Source organism: Mizuhopecten yessoensis, unplaced genomic scaffold (assembly GCF_002113885.1).
Source record: "Mizuhopecten yessoensis strain PY_sf001 unplaced genomic scaffold, ASM211388v2 scaffold716303, whole genome shotgun sequence".
NCBI lineage: Eukaryota > Metazoa > Mollusca > Bivalvia > Pectinida > Pectinidae > Mizuhopecten > Mizuhopecten yessoensis.
Genome location: NW_018480049.1, coordinates 80,335 through 102,659, shown reverse-complemented (window position 1 = coordinate 102,659; position 22,325 = coordinate 80,335). Strand labels below are relative to the sequence as shown.

Here is a 22,325-nt window from a genome sequence, read left to right as displayed (position 1 = left end):
TGGAGTCAAAATAGCGGCTTTTTACATTTCAAGGTTGAGTGAAAATTGTCGTTTTACACAAATAAATGCCACAAATCTTGATTATGTGATAAAAAGGATCTTACACTCTTTTTCATTTCATATGAAATTTATGAAACTCGTCACAACTTTTTTATTTTAGCACGCCAGAGGCTCGCTAAATTTAAAAATTCCTATACTCGTGTCATAAATCTCATATGAAATGGAAACTCATGTAAGATCCTATATATATTCAGTTCATCAAGAAATTAAACAGCACAATGACCATAATTCAAATTTGATGTGCAGTGATTTTCAAGTGCACCGGAAGTGTAAATACAATCTAAGTTTTTAACTGTATCAAAACGCCCGAAGAAGCTATGAGGCTTACCATTGGCGTCTACAACTATATACCATTGGCGTCTACAACTATATGAACTATGTGAACATAAGTTTCTAATAAGAAAAATATTTAGAACTGACAGTGTACAAATGATCCAGGTACTGTTTACACCATTTTTTCATAGATTAGCCTACCCCACAAGTGTCCAGCACCTGTGCTCCTACCATATCACAAAATTGTTATTTACAATTATGTAAATATGAAAACAATCGTTATATTGAGTGTCATTTTTTACATGGTACATATGCACCACCTTTAATGCAAGGCTTTGTAAAGGTTTCTATCATTTGTAAATGTTTTTAACTTTTTCAAGTCTTGTTTGACCCACAGAAATGTGACAACTCTTTATAAAAGCATACTTGGCAACTCTCCCTATTTAGGGGGGAGACTCCCGGTTTTGGACCTTAAAATTGAGCATTTCCAATCAGTGAATTTGCTAAGCTATTCCTATTTTCTAAGATCTGATGATTTCACCCGGAAAAACCCTGCTCAAACAACGCTATTTAAAAGTGTTTTTTAAGTAATTAATTACTTAAAACTTGGAGGGAAAACATAAATATAATGTTTCGTTTCAAAATTTACATATTTAGTTGATCAACTGGAATTTGTGAAGTCTAATAATATTTATTCAGCCAAATCAGATAGTTTGGCACTAAAACATAAAATGTTACGCTAAAACAGGAATCAATCATATACATGTACAACCCTCAATTATTCAGGTTGATATAAAAAAAAATCAAGGCTTTAAAATCTTACTCTGGACGCTCAGCATTCTCTAGCTGTACTCTGTCGAAGAAACCATCCCTCTGTTTCTTAAAGTCATCACTGAAAAGGAATTCAAAAAGTTGAATTTGAAACAATGTAAATTACTGTTTTATTCTTGTTTGATAGACATAGGCCCCTTTCGCATATCCGGTTCAACTGGCCATGGTTCATCTGTTTTTTAATGTAACATTTTCGGGTATAAATACTGGTTTATGCAGGCCTTGCAAGGCTTTGTCAAGTTCCACCTGAAAGCAGCTTCGTATTACTAGGACCGACCTTATTTCATAAATGAACAATTGTGGTCCAACCAGTTCACCCGTTTGGATCGCGATAAACGAATGTGGCCATACAAGTATTTACAAGAATATCAAAATTTTAATAGAATATGTATAAATAAACATCAATAATACATTCACCATTTTTTTTTTAAAACATTTTCTTCAGGTTGGTAAGTATGGATTATGAGAAGTTCTTTTTACACAACCAATAAAAGCGTAGCTGAATTGAGTCATTTCGGTACATATATAACAACTATTGTACCTAGTTTCCAGCGTAGCCGAAAGCGACATCGATTTCACGGACAACTCGTACACATTTTACACCTTTGTGTGCATACGCTTCATTGGACATTTGTCTGATGAAGGTGACAGTGTACATATATCATACTAGTCATCGAAACGTCACATAGAAAATAATTTTATCGGTTGTGTAAAAAGAACTTCTCATAATTCACCATTTTTAATTACAACACATACTTAACGTTGTTGCCCTGAAAATAACAGAAATTATTTCATCAAATAATGTAGTTTCATGCTAAAAGAAAGTCACTCAAGCATCAAATATTTACCTTGTAATGTCAATCACAAATTGACCCCTTAACAAAAGAAGTTCCTGTGTTTTGACTAAATCAGTGGAGCTAATATTTTTGTAATCGAAATAGAAACTGTATGTGTATACCTGTTGATCATATCCTTCTGGTAACTCTGGTTATCAGAGCAGGAGTTGTCTGTGTACATACGACTTGAGCTAGACGATGACTTTAGTCCAGCTTGTGGCATGGCTGCTACGTAATTCCTCGCTGATGATGTCTGGATGTTCCATGGTTTGCCTTCAGCCTCTGTAGCGATCTGTTTGAACAAGCAGATATTTTCTTTAGTGTAATCTTATATTTAATGTGTAACCTTATATTTAATATAAACTTTATTTCTTTTACAACAATTATGAAACAAGTTTTTTCAACTTATATTAACTCAATCGCCCCAGGAAATTTCATAATGAACTATTCCAACCTTTGAATTGGAAATGTTTAAATGTGTCTTCAGGGGTGAATGAGTTAATTACTCCTGTTGGCACGGGGGTCTTTTATGTGGGACTAAACTGGAGTACCAGGAGAAATCTGACTTGGTCAGGCAGGTGACCCCATACCTTTTCACGTCCAATTGGGGAATCGATTCCGCCCTCCTTGGTGAAAGGCAACTGTGCTATCCACTGCGCCACTCGACCACCCATAACCTTATATAAATACACCTATTTATCTACCTTCAAACAAGTATATATTTTTTTTCTTCTTTTATTTCGACAGCAGACGGTAATATTTTTTAAAACTTAACCCAAAAGCAATATACATCACTTAAAAAAATTACAACAGAAACTCTGACACTTTAATGTGCAAACTAACAATATTACGTATACACATACTGTATCAACAGAGATTGAAGTACTGGTACACACACCAAACCTTTACTTAAAATAAATACCGAGGAATGTTATCATTAGAATATAAAGCAAGACATGACTACAGTAAAAGTCTAAAGAGGATTCATTTCCCACCACCACTAAAGGTTTCCCCAATTACGACTCATTGGATGAATCTGCTGGGAGTTGGTTAACATCTTTAGTTACTGTCTAGTGGGAAACACCCAGCATGTCATTTCATAAGTCAATCTTTTAATTATGACGTCATTAACAATGTTTTGCAAAATTATCTTCTATTGTGATGTCATGACTCATGGTAATTGTTTACCACACAAAATTTGTTTCCAAGGGAACATGTGGTTTTCCAAATAAATTATTAATATTATGAGAGAAAAAGGTCCCCGAGTTGATGATGGCCGGTTATCTTGTTTATCCAACTCTCATTTATTAATTTTCATATTGAAAAAGACACCCAATAAACCTTCTCTCTTTACACAATTTGAACATTAACTAGCTTGAGTTAACCCTTTCACCCCTATAGGTAACTTGAGTAGACTCTACCATAGATTCATCTGGATGAGTCCATGATGGTCTACAGTGGTGAAAGGGTTAAAGAAACATGATAATGAATATCAATCAATCAGGAGCGTCTATGTTAATAATTCCTTTGTGTAGCGGTTACCTTGTCGCGGTACAGAGCTGCGGCCTTGGAGTTGTACTTGTCGTGTAATGACATTCCCTCAGTATAGTCAGATTGGGATCGGAAGAAATCTTTTGCTTTCCTGTTTCCTCCGGCTTTCATTTTCTCCAGCTCCAAATCTTTCCATTTATCCATAGAAACTGAGCGTACAAAGCTGAAGTGGAAAGAATTTTATCTACGTATATACATGTATTACTGAAAAATGTACAGTGTATCTATTTGTCAAGTATCCAAAACATTGAGACACAGACCAAAAGAAATGTATATTTGGAAGATCCTTGATCAAGGCAAATAATAAAACAAAATAGTTTTTTGTCTCCTCTTGGAAAAAAATCACTATTGAAAACCCTTGTCATAAAATTTACCATTCCTGCGTGTTGGGAAGCAGAGTTAATATTGTACACCTCTACACATATTTAAAATATAGTATTCATTGACATCAATATACATGGCCCAGGGTTATGTCAGAATTTAGAGTTAAGCCCTTTGAATGTTGATTAATTTTTCAAATTCAAACAGAAATGTTACATACGAGTACAGTACCAATATGTACATATATTGTGAATATAGATTTTTTTCATCAAAGTTACATTGATATCAACACATATATATAAAAATATAAATATATTAATTCATACCTAAGATGAACGCCCAAACCTCTGTGCTTTCCAGAACATTCGAGACAAATCCAGATTCCATAGGTGACGCTCACCCACTGGGGATTGTGGGCTCCACATTCAAAACAAGACTGGAAAATCAAAACAAATAACAATCAATAATGAGACAATTTACAGATTTTTTTCAGTTTTTTGTTTAGCTTAAATTTAAGTTCTCTCAACATCCCAACAAGCAATTAAGCTACATGACAAATATCATAACACTTGAACACATGCTTCAAATAAAGCAGTTGTTTGAAAGACAGGAATTTCACAGAACTTCAAGACGGATGAACTATTCATTATTACTGGTAGTTATACTACATAAAACATGTTAAATAGTTTGACGTGTTGCTATTAAACTATAAGAAATTATCATGAAACTATTTAATAAATTAAAATCGAAGGAGTTAGAAAAACACTGTGTCCAGATCATGAAATGCATTTACATGTATATTCATGATCAGAGAGGCCTAAATTTTTGGCAGAATTTTGTATATCATATATACAAATTAGAACAATTTATAGAAACCCTGCAATAATAGTGAAATTGTATAAATATATACTGGGAACAACTTTCCTTAAAAGCCTTTCAATCCCTGACATACATATAGCTAGCTACTGAACAGGTAGCTCAAGTTGTCAAAGCATGGTTAGCTTGACCATTATATTCCTGTGTTATAAAGAACAGCTGTTTTCACACTAACCATAATATCAACATGTACACATATATACTTGTCATGTATCAACCCATGTATTTCAATATTTTTAAACTGGTAAACTGGTGATGTATCCTTATAAAAAATACCCCCATTGACTTCAATTGTCTCGGATTGCATTTTTTGTGACCAACATTTCATGGATGAGTATATCTAATTTCAGATGGATTTAAGCTGCACCCTGACTTGAGTTTGTATCAGTTATACATTTATTGTTGTTGGAACCTGCCATTCAAGTGCCTCAAAGCTTCTATTGTTTGACACTCCTTTAGTCTATCTATACAATTACCTAGCTAGAATTAATACCCTATCTGTGGGGTTCCCATATAATGGCATAAAAAAATTACGGAAATGTCTTTACCACTTCTGAACAAGTATAGGGCGAGACGACCTGGGTTCATAGAAATAACACAGATTGATCACAGTGGTTCGTTACAAATGTCTGAAATACTCATATGCTATACTGGTTAACACATATGTGTGCTGTGACCCATATCAGTATAGAGTATGTGTATTTCAGATATTTGTAACGAAATACATGTATGTTTATGTGTGCTTTTACCCATATCAGTATAGCATATTACATGTATGTGTAGCAGATTTGAATTGTACTTTAGATTAAGGTCGCCTTCTAGCTTAGAGCTAGAGGGAATTTCCTTTAAGCTCAGTGGTAGAGCGTCCGACTAGGAACCTAGGGATTGCGGGTCCGATCCCCGGTGGAAGCATACTATTCTCTATCCTGTTAAAAATGGTGTCCGTGGCTCTCCCTGTAGAGACATGGAGTTAGAACCTGGGTTGTAAATAATTGTGTCTTCGAAGGCTAAGACTTAGAAAAAGGAGGGAGGAATTTAGCGGAACCGGACTGGGTCGAACGTTGGCGACCAGATAGCTCAATTGCTAGAGCGTACTACGTCTAGAGTTCAGAAAGTCCAAGGTTCGGACCCTGGTCTGGCCGCACATTTTTCCTCTCCTGTTATATGTGTATTTCAGACATTTGTAACGAACCCTTGTGGATTGATTGAATAACTTGATTTCTTGCTACAGGTGAACAACTTTATACACTTTTGGAAGTTCAGCATGGGATGTTTTGCCCTAAATTCATCTTGCCTTGGATTGTTTCGCCCTAATTGACATGTATATATGTTTCAAAGGCTACATTCGCGTATTCGGTCGTAACGGTTGAACCGGTAAAGATTATAACGACAGGTACAGATTTGGACCGAGGCTGACCTCAGGAAAATTTGGTTTGTGTAGATTGAGGGGTCCAGACGTGCCTGACCGAAACTAAAATGCTGACTATTGCCAATTTGCGTTATTTCTTTCTAAAACAATGTCAAGTCACATGTAGTTTTGTAAGTTATGTAATTCAGTGGACGGATGAAAGAAGGTCATAATATTCTTGAAACACTGTTTTTTATTATATATAAGTGTGTTCGTTTATCGTCGAAAATTTTTGCGCCACACGTACTGTTTCAACCGGGATACGCGAATGTAGACAAAGTTATAGATATCATGTTAAATACTGTTTGTGATAAAAAAATACTTTTTTTATGTTTCATAAGCGTTATTGGAAGAACTGTGGACATGTTACATGTGGAACTGGTCGTCCATATTTGAGTTCACAAACTAAGTCTCCGATGGGGCTGATAACAAAAAAAATATTGAAGCCTAAATATGACTGTGGTAAAATGAGACTGTTCAAGCCAAATTCACCCTCAATTTTTTTTTGGTCGAAACAACTAAGGGCGAAATTACCCGGCAAAATCACATCACAATGTGATCACATTATTCACCCAAAACATAAAACGTTTCAGAAAATGCATGTCAGTAAGGAAGAATGAGATGGTAGAAGGCAATACAATTTTCATGTCACACAAAACATTTTTGACCTTAAACTAGCTTTCTTATAATTTTATATGTCTACAGACAGAATCAATATACTCGGTTATTAAGACTACAATATTGAAGACATCAGCTGATCATGACATCTAAGCCTGACACTTTTGGGAACAATCAATCTTACATTACTCTCATCTTTGATCCTCAAATCTTTTAAAACTCTTCTTGTTCTTGGACTGGCCATATTTCCTTTCTATAATCAGCGACTAACGTCCTGTGTTTCTGTCAAATAATGTGAGATCACTGAAATTATTATGATGAGCCTGGTGAGTTGTCAGTTTTGTCCACCATTGACATCAGCATATAAAGCTAGCACATCGTTTCGTATAAAATGAAATTCATAGAATTACATTTTTTCAAATATAGAATATTTATAAAATAGGACTTTATTATTATTTAATTATGTGAAAATGTTACAGTAAAATTTTCTTTTAAAATAACAACATAAAAGTACGAAAACGTGGCTAATAGCAGGTGCTTTGAAAAATGGCGGCGCTGTTGAAGTTTACTGTGCTCCCAGTATAATATAAAATGGAAACAAGCCATAAAAAGACCAAGAAAGAGGGAAAATTTGACACTCATCGACCATATAAACTAGGTGACTTAAACACTTGAATATGTAGGGTTAGATCACCAAATTATGTATTTGAATATGATTTATTTAGTATTTACCGACCTCCCCACTACACCAGCTATGTCAAATGCATTGTTTTGTGATCAGATCCATACTGCTTAGTTCCTACACTGATCCGTGTCCGTTCCCCATAAATAATAATTCATAATGTCTCCACCTTTTTTATGTTCATTGGTACCGTGGTGCTCACTAATCTATACCTACCTTGATTGGAATATCATGTTTATCTTGACCATGGAGGCAAAGCTGACAAATAAGCAAGCTTTAATTTAAATTTATTTTCCATAATTAGCAACATGCAAAGTAATACTGAGCAGTTAAGATAGTTAGTAAAATGCATAGAAATACTTATAATTCAACAAAGACAATTTAAAAAAATATGAACCGTTTCTTGCAGCTCATCAGACATTATGTATCAGGGCCATCAACTTCAGACAGAGGTCCATTTTTGTGAGTATGAATCCCTGATTTTGTGGTTCAATTAAAAACTATTTCCTTTAATACATAAAGTTTCAGTAATTATTATATTGTAGATGTACATCAACATCTTCTCTTCTACATCAGTCTAAAAACTGACCGTTACACAGTGTAACGACTTGTGCAGTGTTTAAAATCTCGATAAATTAACAGTTAAAATTGTATGCGTACAATGGGTGTATGTGTGTGTTGTGTTTTCTGCAACTGGCTCCATAAAACAGCAGCTCAACCAATCTGGCGACCTTAGCAGCCCAAGGCCTCTAGGGTAAAACCCAGTTGAAGTGAAGCACAGCTCTTGCCATTGGTCGAATGGAAAGGCAGCCTGGATAATGTTCTTTAAAAGGAGAGAGAATATATATATGTAAACAGAGATAAACAGTTAAAAACTTTCAAAAACAGGTTTAAAAATTGTTTTTCTTATAATGCAAGATTTAATGAAACCTTTCAGTTATGTTACATAAATTAAAGATTATGCAAAATGAACAGAGACAATATCTTTTTTAACATGTATTTTCTTGTTAACAGGGCTATGTGGAACTCACAATTCACCCGCTTCAAGCAGACCTTAGACGGATCAAGATTAACAGCAAGCAGTGCAGTATCCTTTTTATCACCAACACATAATTATTACCTCAAATTGACAACTACGGTAACATATCAGAGATAATCCTGGAGGGGGCCATGGGGCCATTGACCCCTCAAAATTGAAATTGACCCCTCCATGTTCCAATTTTCTTTTAATTTTACATAGAATTGCCCGTCTTAGTTTTGATACTGATTAAAAATTGCTGAAAATGGCTCAATGGTATCAAATTCTAGAATTTTCCCTGCATATTACTTCCTGTTGGGGAATAATTCCAAAAGATTTTAAGTGGACTCTAGATCTTGCAGATTATTTGTTTTGGAAAAGACAAAAAGTTATGTTATAATTCTGAAAAAAAATAATCTGGGTCAGAATATGAAAATATGGTATAAAAGCACTTAAAGACCTTAAATGGAAGCAATCATTTAAACTGAATGTAGATTTATTTTTATTGTGAGGTTTACTATGTTCATTATGTAGCTACTAAACTTCTAAACTGTAATCACTGTACAAACCTGTGTTGGTTTGTTTATGAAATAGGGATGGACCTAGTGATCTGATGAGACTTTCTTGTCAGACTTTGATGGTCTATATATATTGACATTGGCAAGTCTGTCAGGCTTTATCAATGAAAATGTTACATTTAGAAGTAGATGACCAGTCTGTCAATTACTCATAATAAATAAACCTGAAGACTATTATTGGGTGCTGCTATTGCTGGGCAGGATTTTAATCATCAACAGTAACACAGGGCTAGAAAATAAAGGTAGCCCGATAGTCCGAGATAAGTAAAATCACCAGCTGGACTACTGGTTATAAAAACTACTAGCCCAACTGACAAGAATTTTTTTTTGAAATTACTTGAAAATGGCATTTGCACATTGACTACTTAGTAAAATGGATTAGGAAACTACTATCCAAACTCACTTGTGGTTTTGAAAATTAATTTCTAGCCCTGCAGAAGTGACAATATCCCAAAAGATGTCTTTGTTGGAAATTATCCTTAACCTTGACCAGAAATCTTCCATGTGTCTGTCAATGATCAGTGGGAGGCCCGCTTCCTGTACAATGATCCGACTCTGGAAATTTGTCAGGAAGATGGAAAACAGTGAGTACTTTAAAATATAGCTTATTGCTACATAATTATAAATATAAGAATAATAACTGAGGTTCTTATATACCGCTTTATCACACCCTAGTTCGTAGGTCGTCTCAAAGTGGTTCACAAATTATTATCCGTGGTTACATGTCCATTGTTTAGATGTCACTAGTGATGCAATATCACATAACTAGAAATAGTTTCTTTTAAAACAAGAGAGTATAATTATATTTCAGTTTTTTTAACAAAATTTGCTTTCAAGGTTCTAAATCATTGCAATTTTTCTATAGTATATTTTTTTGTAATGCTTTAAGATGTGTTTTCAATTAAAGGAGAAATCTGGATTTCTTCCAAAACTGCCACCTGAAGTCAATGCTAGCTGTGGATCCAGACCAAGGCAATGGGGAAGTCACCATCAAACTTCCTCTCGAAGTCATCCCTTTTATTGCTGGTAGGAACTGCAGCATGTGCATGTGAAACTTTATTTTGATATCTTGTCTTATCAGAGGAATTGTTTAAACTATTGTTATGTTCTATATTTTATTTTGGGTTTTCCATATTTGTAACTGCTTGAAAAATAGTCTTTTCCTACAATTACAGTATTTTGAGAAGTAATGGAGTTTCAATGATAATTGCTGGTATGTCCAGGGCTCGGCAATAAGGGTAGCCGATTATCTGAGACTAGTAACAACTCCAGCTTGGTTAGTGGTTCTAAAAAAACACTAGCCCTATTGAATAGACAAAATTTGATATTACTTATCATATGTTGCATTAAATACTATTGAGTTAGTGGAATTTGCTCATGAAAAATTGGAAACTACTAGCCCAACTGACTAGTGGTTTTTAAATTAATTTCTAGCCCTGATGTCTTATAATAATGTGAAATAATGTTAACTTAGATATCAGTTGGTGATATAAACTGTAACCTCCAAAAAATTGTTCTTATTTTTAGTTGGTAAGTTGGACTGGAAAAACTTATTTCCTCTCTACCATTGAATGTCAAACCACAGACAAGTAAGACAATACTTTTGAATTTTACAAGAAAGAGTTTGTATATTTACAGATCTGAGACCGATAAAACTGTGTATAGAGTTTGCTGTTGAACAGCCAAAGGGTGGAGTACACTTTGTGGTACCAGATATCGAGGGCACGCTGACAGAGAAAGCTGCGCACGTGTACACCTACAGACACGAAAACTCCTCAAGGTTGGAACAAACATCGTTACTTTATTGAAACATGTTTTCATAAGTGGTTTTCATAAGTGGATTTCCATCATTTTTAGTCTTGCCTGCCTGAAGGGCAAGTGAGCTTACGCTGCGGCAGAGTGTTTGTTGTCCGCCTTTTCTTTTAACAATTTATAATCATGACAATTAACGTCCCAAAATAAAAAGTTAAAACAGAGCCATGTGGTCACAACACTTGAATGTAGAATGCTGGGGATATTAGGTTTGTAAATAAAACAAACTTGACCCACTTTCAAGGTCACAGGTATATATAAATATATAAAAATATTAAAATAACTTATTCTGATTAACCAAGATGCCACAGTCATGATATTTTGCCTGTAGTATGCTTAGGTGAAATGCTATCTGATTTGTTCGTATTAATGATCTTGGCCATCTTTATAAGGTCACAAGTGTAAAAAAAATAAAAATGATTCAGACATCTGAAATACATGTAGATAAATGTTTACTTTATGCTTTGTTTTCAATGTTTTCAATGCTGATGTAGTAAAACCATATTATTCCTTAAAATTAATTTCAAGTTGTTGATGATTTGAAATTGTGTAATTATGGTATTGCTTACTGTGTCTACAATGCAAGGAGATACAATTAAAGACTGTTTTATACCAAATGATAAAAATCTTGACTGATTGCATTCTTACTATATATTGTCTAATGTGAATGTTTTGTATCGTTGACAGATTGTGGTTTCCCTGTATAGACACATTCTCAGAACCGTGTACATGGAAGATTGAGATCACTTGTGACCTAAGTATGACAGCGGTCAGCTGTGGAGAGCTCATAGAGACCGTCTACACGGCTGACAGGAAGAACAAGACCTTCCACTACTTCCTGTCTATGCCAACAGCCGCACCAAACATTGCGATGGCAGTCGGGTGAGTGAGGAACTGGGGAACAGCAGTGTTAAATTAATGACTCAAAATAAGTGCTTCTTTTTCCTTTTTTAAGTTTTTTTTGAAGTTTTTCAAAAATACATTACACTTATCACTTTATATTTCAATTACCCATTCTCCATTCTTGCAAATTTGTTTTCTTTGATTTGCTAATTTTTTCACATTCTCAAAATTAATATAATGTATGTGGTACCATGCAGAAATATGTGTCAATTATTTTCACAGATTTTTAAACACAGTTTATGTTTATGTGTTGTAACCAATGTATCAAGTGTTATATGCTATTTTCGAGGAAGAAAAGACAGAAAAGAATAGAGTTGTAAGAAATGAAAGGGACAAGAAAAAAAGGAAAGATGGAGAGGTGTCAAATGATTTGACATGGGTTTATTGTTCTATTAACTCAAAAGCATGTGTTAGAGCTATTTATAGAACTATAGGTACATAATAGATATAAAGTATGACATTGTTCGTTTTCACAAGACACGTTACATATAGATATATATATATATAGTGACACATATACCCTATATATTCAGTTTTAATAGATGTGTCTAAACCTTGACATTAAATTTTACTGTAATATGGTGTAGACTTTTTAATGCTAGAAAAAAAATTAATTCTGTATTTATAACATTTCTGAAATCTCACTTTAAACACTTTTGATTGATATCTTTCTACAATCACCTCTTGGTAGTGAGAATTTAACCGCTATCAGCTGGCATTGATAGTCAATGTGATCTTCAAATGAAAGCTGTTGAGTACTTATATTAACCGTGTTTTTGTGATATTTTGATCTGTGTAATAAATAGAATTAATTTCTTACAAGTCAATATTTATTTAAAATTAAATTTACTTATCATGTTTCCGCGAAGGTTTACTGGTATCCAGTGTTACCAAAATGATGTCATAGTGATAATGTTGTGAATTGGAGCATGGCATTTATAGTTGATATAAATACTAGGTGGTAATTAGGTAGGCTTATAATACAGAGGTATTGCCATCCAGTGGTAACTATTAGATAACACATTACATTTTTGACACATGCATCAGTTAATGCAGGTGTCTTGGGGATCAAGTATACTACAAAGTTTGCTAAATGTAGAATTGCACATTGGACACTAGCGCCACCATTTCCTTATATGGATTCTGATTTCTCTTATATGGAATTTAATTTCTATTTATATGGAATCTCATTCATTATATTTATTCATATATGCTAATACTTTGCCGCGATACCCAGCAGTTTCGGATAACATTTCATTCACAAAATAGTGACGCCATTTTGCAGTTAGGCAGAGAAAGCATTCACTTCGACATTTCTATGTGAAAAATACAACAATGCATGTCCTATAGATATTTTTGTGTTACAGGCCATTTGAAACACTGGTGGACCCTAACATGCACGAGGTGACCCACTTCTGCCTGCCTCATCTCACCAATCTCCTCAAACATACCACCAGTTACTTACATGAGGTAGGGGGACTGGTTATTTGCCATGGGTAATTGCTGCAAAATCAGAGTCATATGTGCTTAGTTACATTATTCATAATGTCTTTCACATTTTGAATTGGTTTCAAATTATACATTTGGAATCGATTAAATTTTTAATGAGCAAGTAGAAAATAATCTAACGCGTCACACATTTTACTGTTGATACTGAATGATAGAAAGAAATAAGACCTATCATTTGTTACGTGATTCGAAGTATTGATAATAATAAATATCTGTAAAACCTTTTTTGATTCTGTTTTGATTTTTTCATTATTTGTATTTCTTCTATTGACTTGTTTGAAATGAGCTGATATACTGGCGTTGGTTTAATTGGGTTCCTTTTTCCAGTATCTAAATAAAGTATTTACAAAAAATTGTGTTAAAAATAGTTTAACTTGTTTATGTAATGAACATGATTAATCTGTGTTTCTACACAGGCATTTGAGTTTTATGAGGAGCTGTTGGCCACTAGAAACCCATACACCTGTTACAAACAGGTGTTTGTTGACGAGAGCTACGAGGACTCCATGCCTTATGCAACTATGACCATATTTAGGTAAGACTGATGCAATCTAGGGTTATTTTGTTTGGATTTTGTTTTGAATTCTTGGCTTATTTACCAAGGTAATGGAACAATAAAATAAGACCCTGACCTATAAACTCTTAAAAGACAGAATTATTTAAAGTGATCCTGAGCAGATTGTTATATCTGGTTAAATATGGTCAGAGATTTTCAATTTTCAGTTTACATTATATTTTTCATAACCAAGTAAGCACTTGATAAGCAACTGTTCATATGTTCATGCCCCCAAAAAGGTTTTCTTTCACGGCGATATTAGCAGTGCGCATGCTCATTCATTTGATTCAGTAATTGAAGATTTCCAAGGATATAACTATAGCTTTAATGTTTCAAGTTATTTTTCAACTAGAAAAATACATAGGAAATGTCTATATGGTCAGGAATAAGAAGTAAGATACACAAAACATGTATGTTGTTAAATATTTATAAAATGTACAAACCTGATATTATGTCATTGTTCACAAAACTGTTTCAGCACCAACCTCCTTCATTCGTCACGGATTATCGACCAGACGTTGGTGACGCGGCGTATCCTGGCTGCCGCTGTAGCACAGCAGTTCTTTGGGTGTTTTATTACAATGCAGTCTTGGTAGGTAACATCATCCACCATAGCAAAGCTTTGTGTAGGGTTTGAATCTGGATTTTCCCAATGTTTGTGCAGGTGTGAACAGGAGAAAATTTACTTACAAACCGAGTACACCACATGAGCGGTGTATTTGATCTGTGTTATGCAATGACAGACAATGGGAAAAAACAGCTGTTTGTACTAATATTAACAGCTGTTTTGGAGTTCACATATGCTACTTTTAACCAATCACAGAAATTGTAACAAAGCACAAAATCAAATTTGGAATTTAAATTTAATGTTGCTTAAATGAATATTTTTTGTTGAAAATAATGAAAAAGTTGAATTGACAAAGGTAGTCCAAAACATTGTTCACATGTGCATGTATTCTTGTAATTGCTACGGAAAATAAGTGTTAATGAAATGTAATTTAACTGTATTGCTGGATAATGTTGAGAGGTACTGATATTTTGTTGACAGCTCTGACATGTGGATAACAACGGGTACAGCTGGTTACCTTACTAGCCTCTTTGTGAAGAAAACCTTCGGGAATAACGAGTACAGATACATCATAAACAGGGTATGTAACTGGTTTACTATTCACTAGCGTTCAATACATCCTGTTGTACAACAATGTTTGTACAATAGTTAAATTTTTTTAATGATTTTAAGCTGCCCAATTCTGGCGGTATAACAAGTGCATTGAAGTGTTGGGAAATCTGTTACGACATAACTGATGGCGGTATGTGAGTTTGGCAGTAGAACGAGGGGGGAATATGTGAAGGTTATATTTTACTACATTTTACATGAAATTAACTTTAGTTCAGTGTGTTCTCATTTGATGATGATAAAAATACCATTGCATGTCTTGTTTGTATCTTGTGGAACTTTCTCACATGTTTGTGGATTCAGGACCTGAGGGAGGTACAGCAGTATGAGAATCGCGTTGGCGGGATACTGCTGGACCCATCCACAAAAGACTGCAATCATCACTTCTCCATACGAAACCCCCATACCTTATCTCCCAAGTACATAGAGGTCTTCTCAAAGAAATCCTACCTTGTCATCCGCATGCTTGAAATCAGGATTGGGGCACAGCTTCTCATACAGGTAGGTTTGGGGTTAAGGTCTTTGTGACTCCTACAGGTAGACTGAGTGTTAGAGTTAGTATATAGGCAGTCTTGACAGGTGAGTTTGGATTAGAGTAACCTTAACAGGTGAGTTTGCCTTGGATTAGAGTAAAAAATTTACAATGTTATTTGAGTTGGACCTTAAAGTGACTGATGATTTAGTTAGTTTCTCAAATGTTACACAGCAAATCATATTTGTTCTGTTTACTTTATTTACTCATTCACCCCTGAAAAGACACATTTGAACTCTTCCACTTCAAATGTTTGAATAGTTCATTTTGAAATTCAGGGGTGAATGAGTTAAACTGATTTTTTTTTGTAATTTTGAATGGTAAATAAGGTTTAAGCGAGAAATGATATACAGTAACTTTTGGAGGATTAACTGCCATTTATCTAGAAATTAAAAACTCTTTTGCACACTTTAAGTTGAGTAAAGTCCACACTGATAAAATCATTTGAAAATTTTAAAAAAGTTATTTTCACTTTAAAGCGTAAAAAAAGTATTTCCACTTAAAAGCGTTTGCCTTTGATCTGTACATAGGTTTTCAACAAGATTCTGTCATTAGCATACTCCGCCTCACAACAGAAGTTTATTGCCAACACCTGGAACAATATGTGCGTATCTACAAACTCGGTAAGTAGACATCATGATACAGCTCACATACAGTGTTTACACTCACACGTAACAGGAGTTTGTTTACATTTTATATATTATCATTGGGAATACTGAATGTCAGTGTTTATAATCGTTTTTAGACAGAAATAAAAATCATTACAAATTTCGTACAGAAACTGGAAAAATTATGTATTTATTGCCTGTCACAGACTTTTTCAGCCTCAGATATATCTATCTGCTTATTATATTTGAAATGCTTTTCAGTTTAATAAAGGAAATATCTTTTTACATCTTAAGATTTTGTTGTGCCCGAAGAGATGTTTGTTAGGTACGTATTTAAATTCACAATAAAATCTAGTATCTTTTTTCTTTAAATCTTTTATAAACAATTTGGCGGGGATTTGCAGAATTATTTGCTGTTTTGTTTCTCAATAATTGTACCTTTTATGTGAATTTACATGTTTGTTCCTTTTTATTGACAGTGTCTGAAGCTGATTTCTACGGTGACGGGGAAAGACATTCAGCCCTTCTTAGATCTCTGGGTGTATCCTTTACACATCACTTGGTTGACGTGTATTAAGCATGAATACAAAATACAATGAAATGTGTTAAAACTGTATATTGAAACAAGGATTAATGAAATCAGAATTATTTTTTAGCAAAAAAAAAAAAAATGAAAGTTATACCCCTAATAACTTCCATTATATTTTGGCAGTAACCCAATACTAGTATACTGTAAACTGCAGTGAAAATTTCTCAGTATAAAGTGATAAAAATCCAGAAATCAACATAATTTTATTAGTATTTCCATAACATGATTAACAGTACCCAGAGCGGATGTGCCAGATTCTTCGGTAATTCTGTCTTCAACAGAAAGAGGAACGTTGTGGAACTGGAACTGAAACAGGATCTGGGGGCCAAGGGGTCACTGAAATATGTGGTAATGTCTATAGAATGTCTAGGTCACTGAAATATGTGGTAATGTCTATAGAATATCTAGTACTTAAACAGGATCTGGGGGCCAAGGGGTCACTGAGTGGTAATGTCTATAAAATGTTTAGTACTTAAACAGGACCTTAGACTTAGTTCTAAAGAGTCTCTAAAATATGTGGTAATGTTTTAGTTCTAAAGAGTCACTGAAATATGTGGTAATGTCTATAAAATGTCTACAACTTGGACCGAACTATAAGCAGAGCTTAAAGTGAACAGTTTCGGAGAATAAATAACTACATATCAAGAATAATATGTCCTTCTTTCACACATCCACTTAACTAGATAACATATCCTAAAACTTACAATTAGTCATGTAAATCAACTTTGTTTTATTAAGAAATATTTCAGACTCTTAATATAGTCAGCATTTTAGTTTTGGTGAGGCAGGTCTGGACCCTTTGCTTTGCACGTGCCAAATATTCCTTGGGTTGATATCTGAGCCTAGCCGGTATTGATTTTTACTTCAGGTTAAACCAGATATGCAAAAACTTTGGGGCATAGGAGTTATTGAAATTTGTGGTAATTTCTTATAATTATAGGTATTACAGGACCTTATTGCCAAGGGTTCACTGAAGTGTGTGATAATGTTAACTATTAATGAATAATGCTTATATCATCTGTTGTAGTTGGCATTGTAAGGATATCATTGTGATTTTTTATTTAATACTTCTGGTATTACCAGGGCCCTCTGACTGTGACCATACAGGAACTGGACGGATCCTTCAACCATAACTTTAAGATTGAAGAGAACAAGACCAAGTTTGACATCACGTGTCATTCAAAGAGCAGAAGGTATTTGTGTTCTAAAGCACAGAAGTTGCTGGACACACACTAGCGATATAACTACCGTTGTATACACAACCAGCACCTGTGTACTGAATTAGATTGCTCTGCTTATAAAAAGATTGAACTGGTAGAGTGTTTCTTAACCCTTTCACCCTTACGTAGCTTTCGAAGACTCTACCATACATTGATCTGGATAAGTCCATTATGGTCTACAGTGGTGAAAGGGTTAATGATAAATATTATACAGATGAACCTCATTATACCAAAGGCAGTAGAACCAGGATAAGGTAGATAGACGGGGTATCACTTTGATCAGAGTTAGACTGCTGTGAAATAACTTCCATGGACCCAACTTACAACTTACAAAGGTATATATGGGATTCAAGGTGTTTGATTTATGCATGTTACTGAATTGTGATTTTGGTAGATTATGCCGGAGTGACAGTACATGTACGGGTACTGTGATGGTGGGGGTGGGGGAGGGTGTTTATGGAAGTTTATGAAATGTATCAAGAACCATAATTACAAAGTTGTGATGGTGGGGGTGGGGGAGGTTGTGTTTTTGGAAGTTTATGAAATGTATCAAGAACCATAATTACAAAGTACATTACATATACAGCATTAATGGTTAAATTGCACCCATATGTCAACATTTATGGAAATCAGCATTATATACAATTACAAACTGAATAAAATACATTAATGCCGTAAGTGAGTGCCATGGAGTAAGTATGTCTACCCTGAATACTTAACTTTTTTAACATCTGTAATTTAGGTAGATGATGTAATAAATTGTTATAATACACTGTAGTGTCTCCTATTTCCTCATTCGCCCCTAAATATTTAAACTGGACTTGCCCAATATTTGATTTGGTAAGGTTCAAATGTGATTTTAGGGGTGAATGGGTTAATATGTTGATTATGCATCTAACAAAAACCAGAAAACCAAAATATCTGAGCACAAAAAAAAATGACTCGTATATTTTATGATGTTGCCTTTAGTGTTTTAACTGTTATTCTTTACATGAAATCTGACTGAATCGGATTTCAGGAACAAAAAGAAGAAGATCCCGTTGATGACATCAGAAGAGGTAGATATGGACTTGAGTGCCATGGAGTAAGTATGTCTACCCTGAATAGTTCACTTTGTTCTCATTTGCTTAGTTATATCGAACTTCCTCGCCTCAACCACTTTCATGCACCGCATTCTAATAAATTGGACCAGGTTTGTTTGTGAAATAGGGACAGACCTAGTGGTCTTGTATTTTCTGAAGCATTTACAGGTCTGTCATACTTCATCCCTGTGCTTAAAAGTAGAAACAGTTAAAGAAAAGTTTATGCTAATGTTTTGCTTGTTTAATTTTTTTTTTCATTTTGTAACTAGAAGTACCTTTCACCAGTAAAAGTCATATGTGGTTTAATAATAAATACAAATGCTAAGTGATTTGAAACGGATGATGCAACCGATCTCGGTAAACAGTTATGGTTGTCACTGTTTTCTAGTGCGGACTCTCCCGTCTTGTGGTTGAGAATAGACCCAGACATGCAACTGCTCAGTCAAGTCACCTGGGAGCAGCCAGACTATATGTGGCAGTACCAGCTCAAGTTTGAGAGAGATGTGGTCGCTCAGAAAGAGGTAAGGTGCTGTGTTGCTGTTATTGTCTCTAGAAAGTAAAGCTTAAATGATGGCATCTGTTCTACCCTAAATATTTGTCTAGAAAGTAAAACTATGGAGCATGCCTCTACTACACTTGGAGAATGTCTCTAGAAAGTAAAGCTAAGGAAAATGTCTCTTCTACACTTAGAATGCGTTTCCGGAAAGTAACACAAAGAATGACATCTCTTCTTCCCTTAAAAGGTGTCCTTAGAAAGTAAAGCTGATGTTTGCATCTATTTTACCTGTATAATATGTCTCAGTAAAGTAAATAATGACGGCATTTTTCCAGTATTATTACTGGTCCAAATACAACTCGGCTGTATTTATCTTCCGTTTTACGGCAGGAGAAAACACTTTTAACGTTTACACCTAATTTCTTTAATTCAGAACAAACTTGTGATAGCAATGTGAATATTGTATTTTGTATATACCAACTACATAGTTAACTAATTGATATTACATAACCGTTACTGATGTTAATGTGTGTTTTATTCACCAGGCTATTATAGCATTAGAGAATTACCCAACTGCTGCTACTAGAAAGGCCTTGACAGATACACTAGAGAACGAGCACTGTTTCTACCGAATACGCATGGAAGCCTGTCTCTGCCTGTCCAAGGTAAGGCCCAAACAAATAAAAAGTCAAAGGTTAAACTGGGGCAAAAATGTCCTGGTATATACAGCAACACCATTTCAATGTCCTACCACATATGCCACATATGACCCTTCTACTTTCATCAGACCTCACATGTCCAGCCCCTGGGGCTGATATGGGGGTGGGGGGTGTCTGTACACTTCACCTATTGATAAGAACCAACCACCAAGGTTGTCAGCATTGCTATCATAAAGTACACCCATATTTTTTTCAGGTAGCCAACTCCATGGTAAATAACTGGGTTGGACCACCAGCAATGATCACCATCTTCCGTAAGCTGTTTGGCTCACATTCCTGTCCGAACATCGTTCGGCAAAACAACTTTACCAAACTGCAGCATTACTATCTTCTAAAGGTACAATTTAATCTTTTGTTTAATTTGTAACTGTAAAAACTTTTAAACTTAAAAATTAAAACAGACCCACACAAAAAAGAGACACAAAATATCTGGTTGAATTAATTGAATTTTGAAATTTTGAATTATGAACTGATTTGTTTGTTTTTTTACCTTTCACAAAGCAGTTTTATCTGGATCTCATTGCTGTAACAATCCTGCATGTGTTGATACGGGTTATATTGTTTGTTCATTTCGTGTTGCAGACCATCCCATTTGCCATGGCCCACCTCAGGAGTATCCAAGCCATCTGTCCTCAGGATGTCCTCCGCTTCATTCTAGAACTTTTCAAATACAACGATAATAGCAAAAACAAAGTATGTCAGTGTGTTATAAGTCAATCTGGACAGGCTTATGTATCATTCTAGAACTTTTCAAATACAACAATAATAGCAAAAACAAAGTATGTCAGTGTTTTATAAGTCAATCTGGACAGGCTTATGTATCAGTCTAGAACTTTTCAAATACAACGATAATAGCAAAATCAAATTATGTCAGTGTTTTATAAGTCAATCTGGACAGGCTTATGTATCATTCTAGAACTTTTCAAATACCACGATAATAGCAAAAACAAATTATGTCAGCGTGTTATAAGTCAATCTGGACAGGCTTATGTATCAGTCTATTTTAATTTAACCTAGATGGACTTTGCATGGCTTTTACGTAGTGTCATTTTCCTGTTTTTTGGTCAGGAAATTAATATTCGGGCATTGTAAAATTCATGTAAAACAGGTTGGTCCATCATGTCTGTTAATTTTACAGCGCTTATTCTGTCATGTGATTTTCATGTGACATGTCTACATTATCAGCTGATCAGTTCGGTGTAGACTGGTGAATAGAATGCAAACGTGTGTAACAGGTAACAAAACATGTTACCTAAAATAGCCTCGTTGGCTTTGTAGACGTATGTTTGATATTAAAGTTGATTGGTTGAAACTGGCTTAAGAAAGTGACCTGAACATATTTACATATAGCTACCACTTTTTTTACATGTACGTGTAGGCTCTTCATTTAGTTTCGGTGTGTAATTCGCTGAGCAAGGATGCTCCAACCTTTTAATCCAATATTCTTTGTCTTTAGTCTTGAATCTGCAATGAATTGTTTGCAGCTAATCCATCAACACAAAGTGTGAATAATTGTTAATTCAGGGAAAAACACTTCACTGTCTTGTTTCTGTTCAGTCGTATACGTCATAATAAAGTAAGATTGTTTGTTTTAAGGATGTTTGTAATATCTGTATATTTCAGTACTCAGACAACTACTATAGATCCGCTCTGCTCGATTCCCTATCAGCCACCCTAACTCCAGCCGTCACCGTCATGACAGGCCTTGGGTAAGTGGGGAAACATTACCAGAATTTCAAATGTCATGACTTTGTAGGATTCTCAACTAAAAACAAATCCACCTTTCTTGAAAATTAAACTGTAATTAAAGTAACTAATGGCAGGATGGCAGAGAAATCTTACTGTGTGTTATGTATTACAGGGAGGGTCTGACAGTAGACAGGCTGACAGAAATCTTACTGTGTGTTATGTATTACAGGGAGGGTCTGACAGTAGACAGGCTGACAGAGAAATATTACTGTGTGTTATGTTTTACAGGGAGGGTCTGACAGTAGACAGGCTGACAGAGAAATCTTACTGTGTGTTATGTTTTACAGGGAGGGTCTGACAGTAGACAGGCTGACAGAGAAA

The 22,325-nt window shown here is 34.7% G+C and overlaps 2 protein-coding genes across 4 annotated transcripts in view; one reads left to right on the top strand and one right to left on the bottom strand.

Annotated features, from left to right (window-relative positions):
* LOC110442828 (ADP-ribosylation factor GTPase-activating protein 1-like) overlaps positions 1-7,130 on the bottom strand; it is a 46,748-nt gene extending 39,618 nt beyond the window's left edge. Inside the window, exons 1-5 of the mRNA XM_021486640.1 lie at positions 6,959-7,130; positions 4,199-4,308; positions 3,543-3,714; positions 2,123-2,292; positions 1,157-1,225 (exon numbers count right to left, since the gene is read on the bottom strand). Of these exons, the coding sequence (XP_021342315.1) occupies positions 1,157-1,225; positions 2,123-2,292; positions 3,543-3,714; positions 4,199-4,308; positions 6,959-7,018 (581 nt within the window). The 5' untranslated portion in view covers positions 7,019-7,130. The remainder of the gene's footprint in view (positions 1-1,156; positions 1,226-2,122; positions 2,293-3,542; positions 3,715-4,198; positions 4,309-6,958) is intronic.
* Positions 7,131-7,296: 166 nt separating this feature from the next.
* The window catches only part of LOC110442836 (transcription initiation factor TFIID subunit 2-like), a 26,117-nt gene continuing 11,088 nt past the window's right edge, over positions 7,297-22,325 (top strand). For all 3 annotated transcript variants that reach the window (XM_021486655.1, XM_021486653.1, XM_021486654.1), the window contains exons 1-22: positions 7,297-7,432; positions 7,866-7,918; positions 8,471-8,543; positions 9,546-9,636; positions 9,960-10,078; positions 10,691-10,832; positions 11,552-11,746; positions 13,135-13,237; positions 13,693-13,811; positions 14,311-14,424; positions 14,881-14,980; positions 15,313-15,510; positions 16,072-16,164; positions 16,629-16,690; positions 16,972-17,086; positions 17,822-17,931; positions 18,977-19,042; positions 19,429-19,561; positions 20,082-20,201; positions 20,452-20,592; positions 20,838-20,948; positions 21,879-21,964. In XM_021486655.1, the coding sequence (XP_021342330.1) occupies positions 7,366-7,432; positions 7,866-7,918; positions 8,471-8,543; positions 9,546-9,636; positions 9,960-10,078; positions 10,691-10,832; positions 11,552-11,746; positions 13,135-13,237; positions 13,693-13,811; positions 14,311-14,424; positions 14,881-14,980; positions 15,313-15,510; positions 16,072-16,164; positions 16,629-16,690; positions 16,972-17,086; positions 17,822-17,931; positions 18,977-19,042; positions 19,429-19,561; positions 20,082-20,201; positions 20,452-20,592; positions 20,838-20,948; positions 21,879-21,964 (2,411 nt within the window). In that variant the 5' untranslated portion in view covers positions 7,297-7,365. The remainder of the gene's footprint in view (positions 7,433-7,865; positions 7,919-8,470; positions 8,544-9,545; positions 9,637-9,959; positions 10,079-10,690; positions 10,833-11,551; positions 11,747-13,134; positions 13,238-13,692; positions 13,812-14,310; positions 14,425-14,880; positions 14,981-15,312; positions 15,511-16,071; positions 16,165-16,628; positions 16,691-16,971; positions 17,087-17,821; positions 17,932-18,976; positions 19,043-19,428; positions 19,562-20,081; positions 20,202-20,451; positions 20,593-20,837; positions 20,949-21,878; positions 21,965-22,325) is intronic.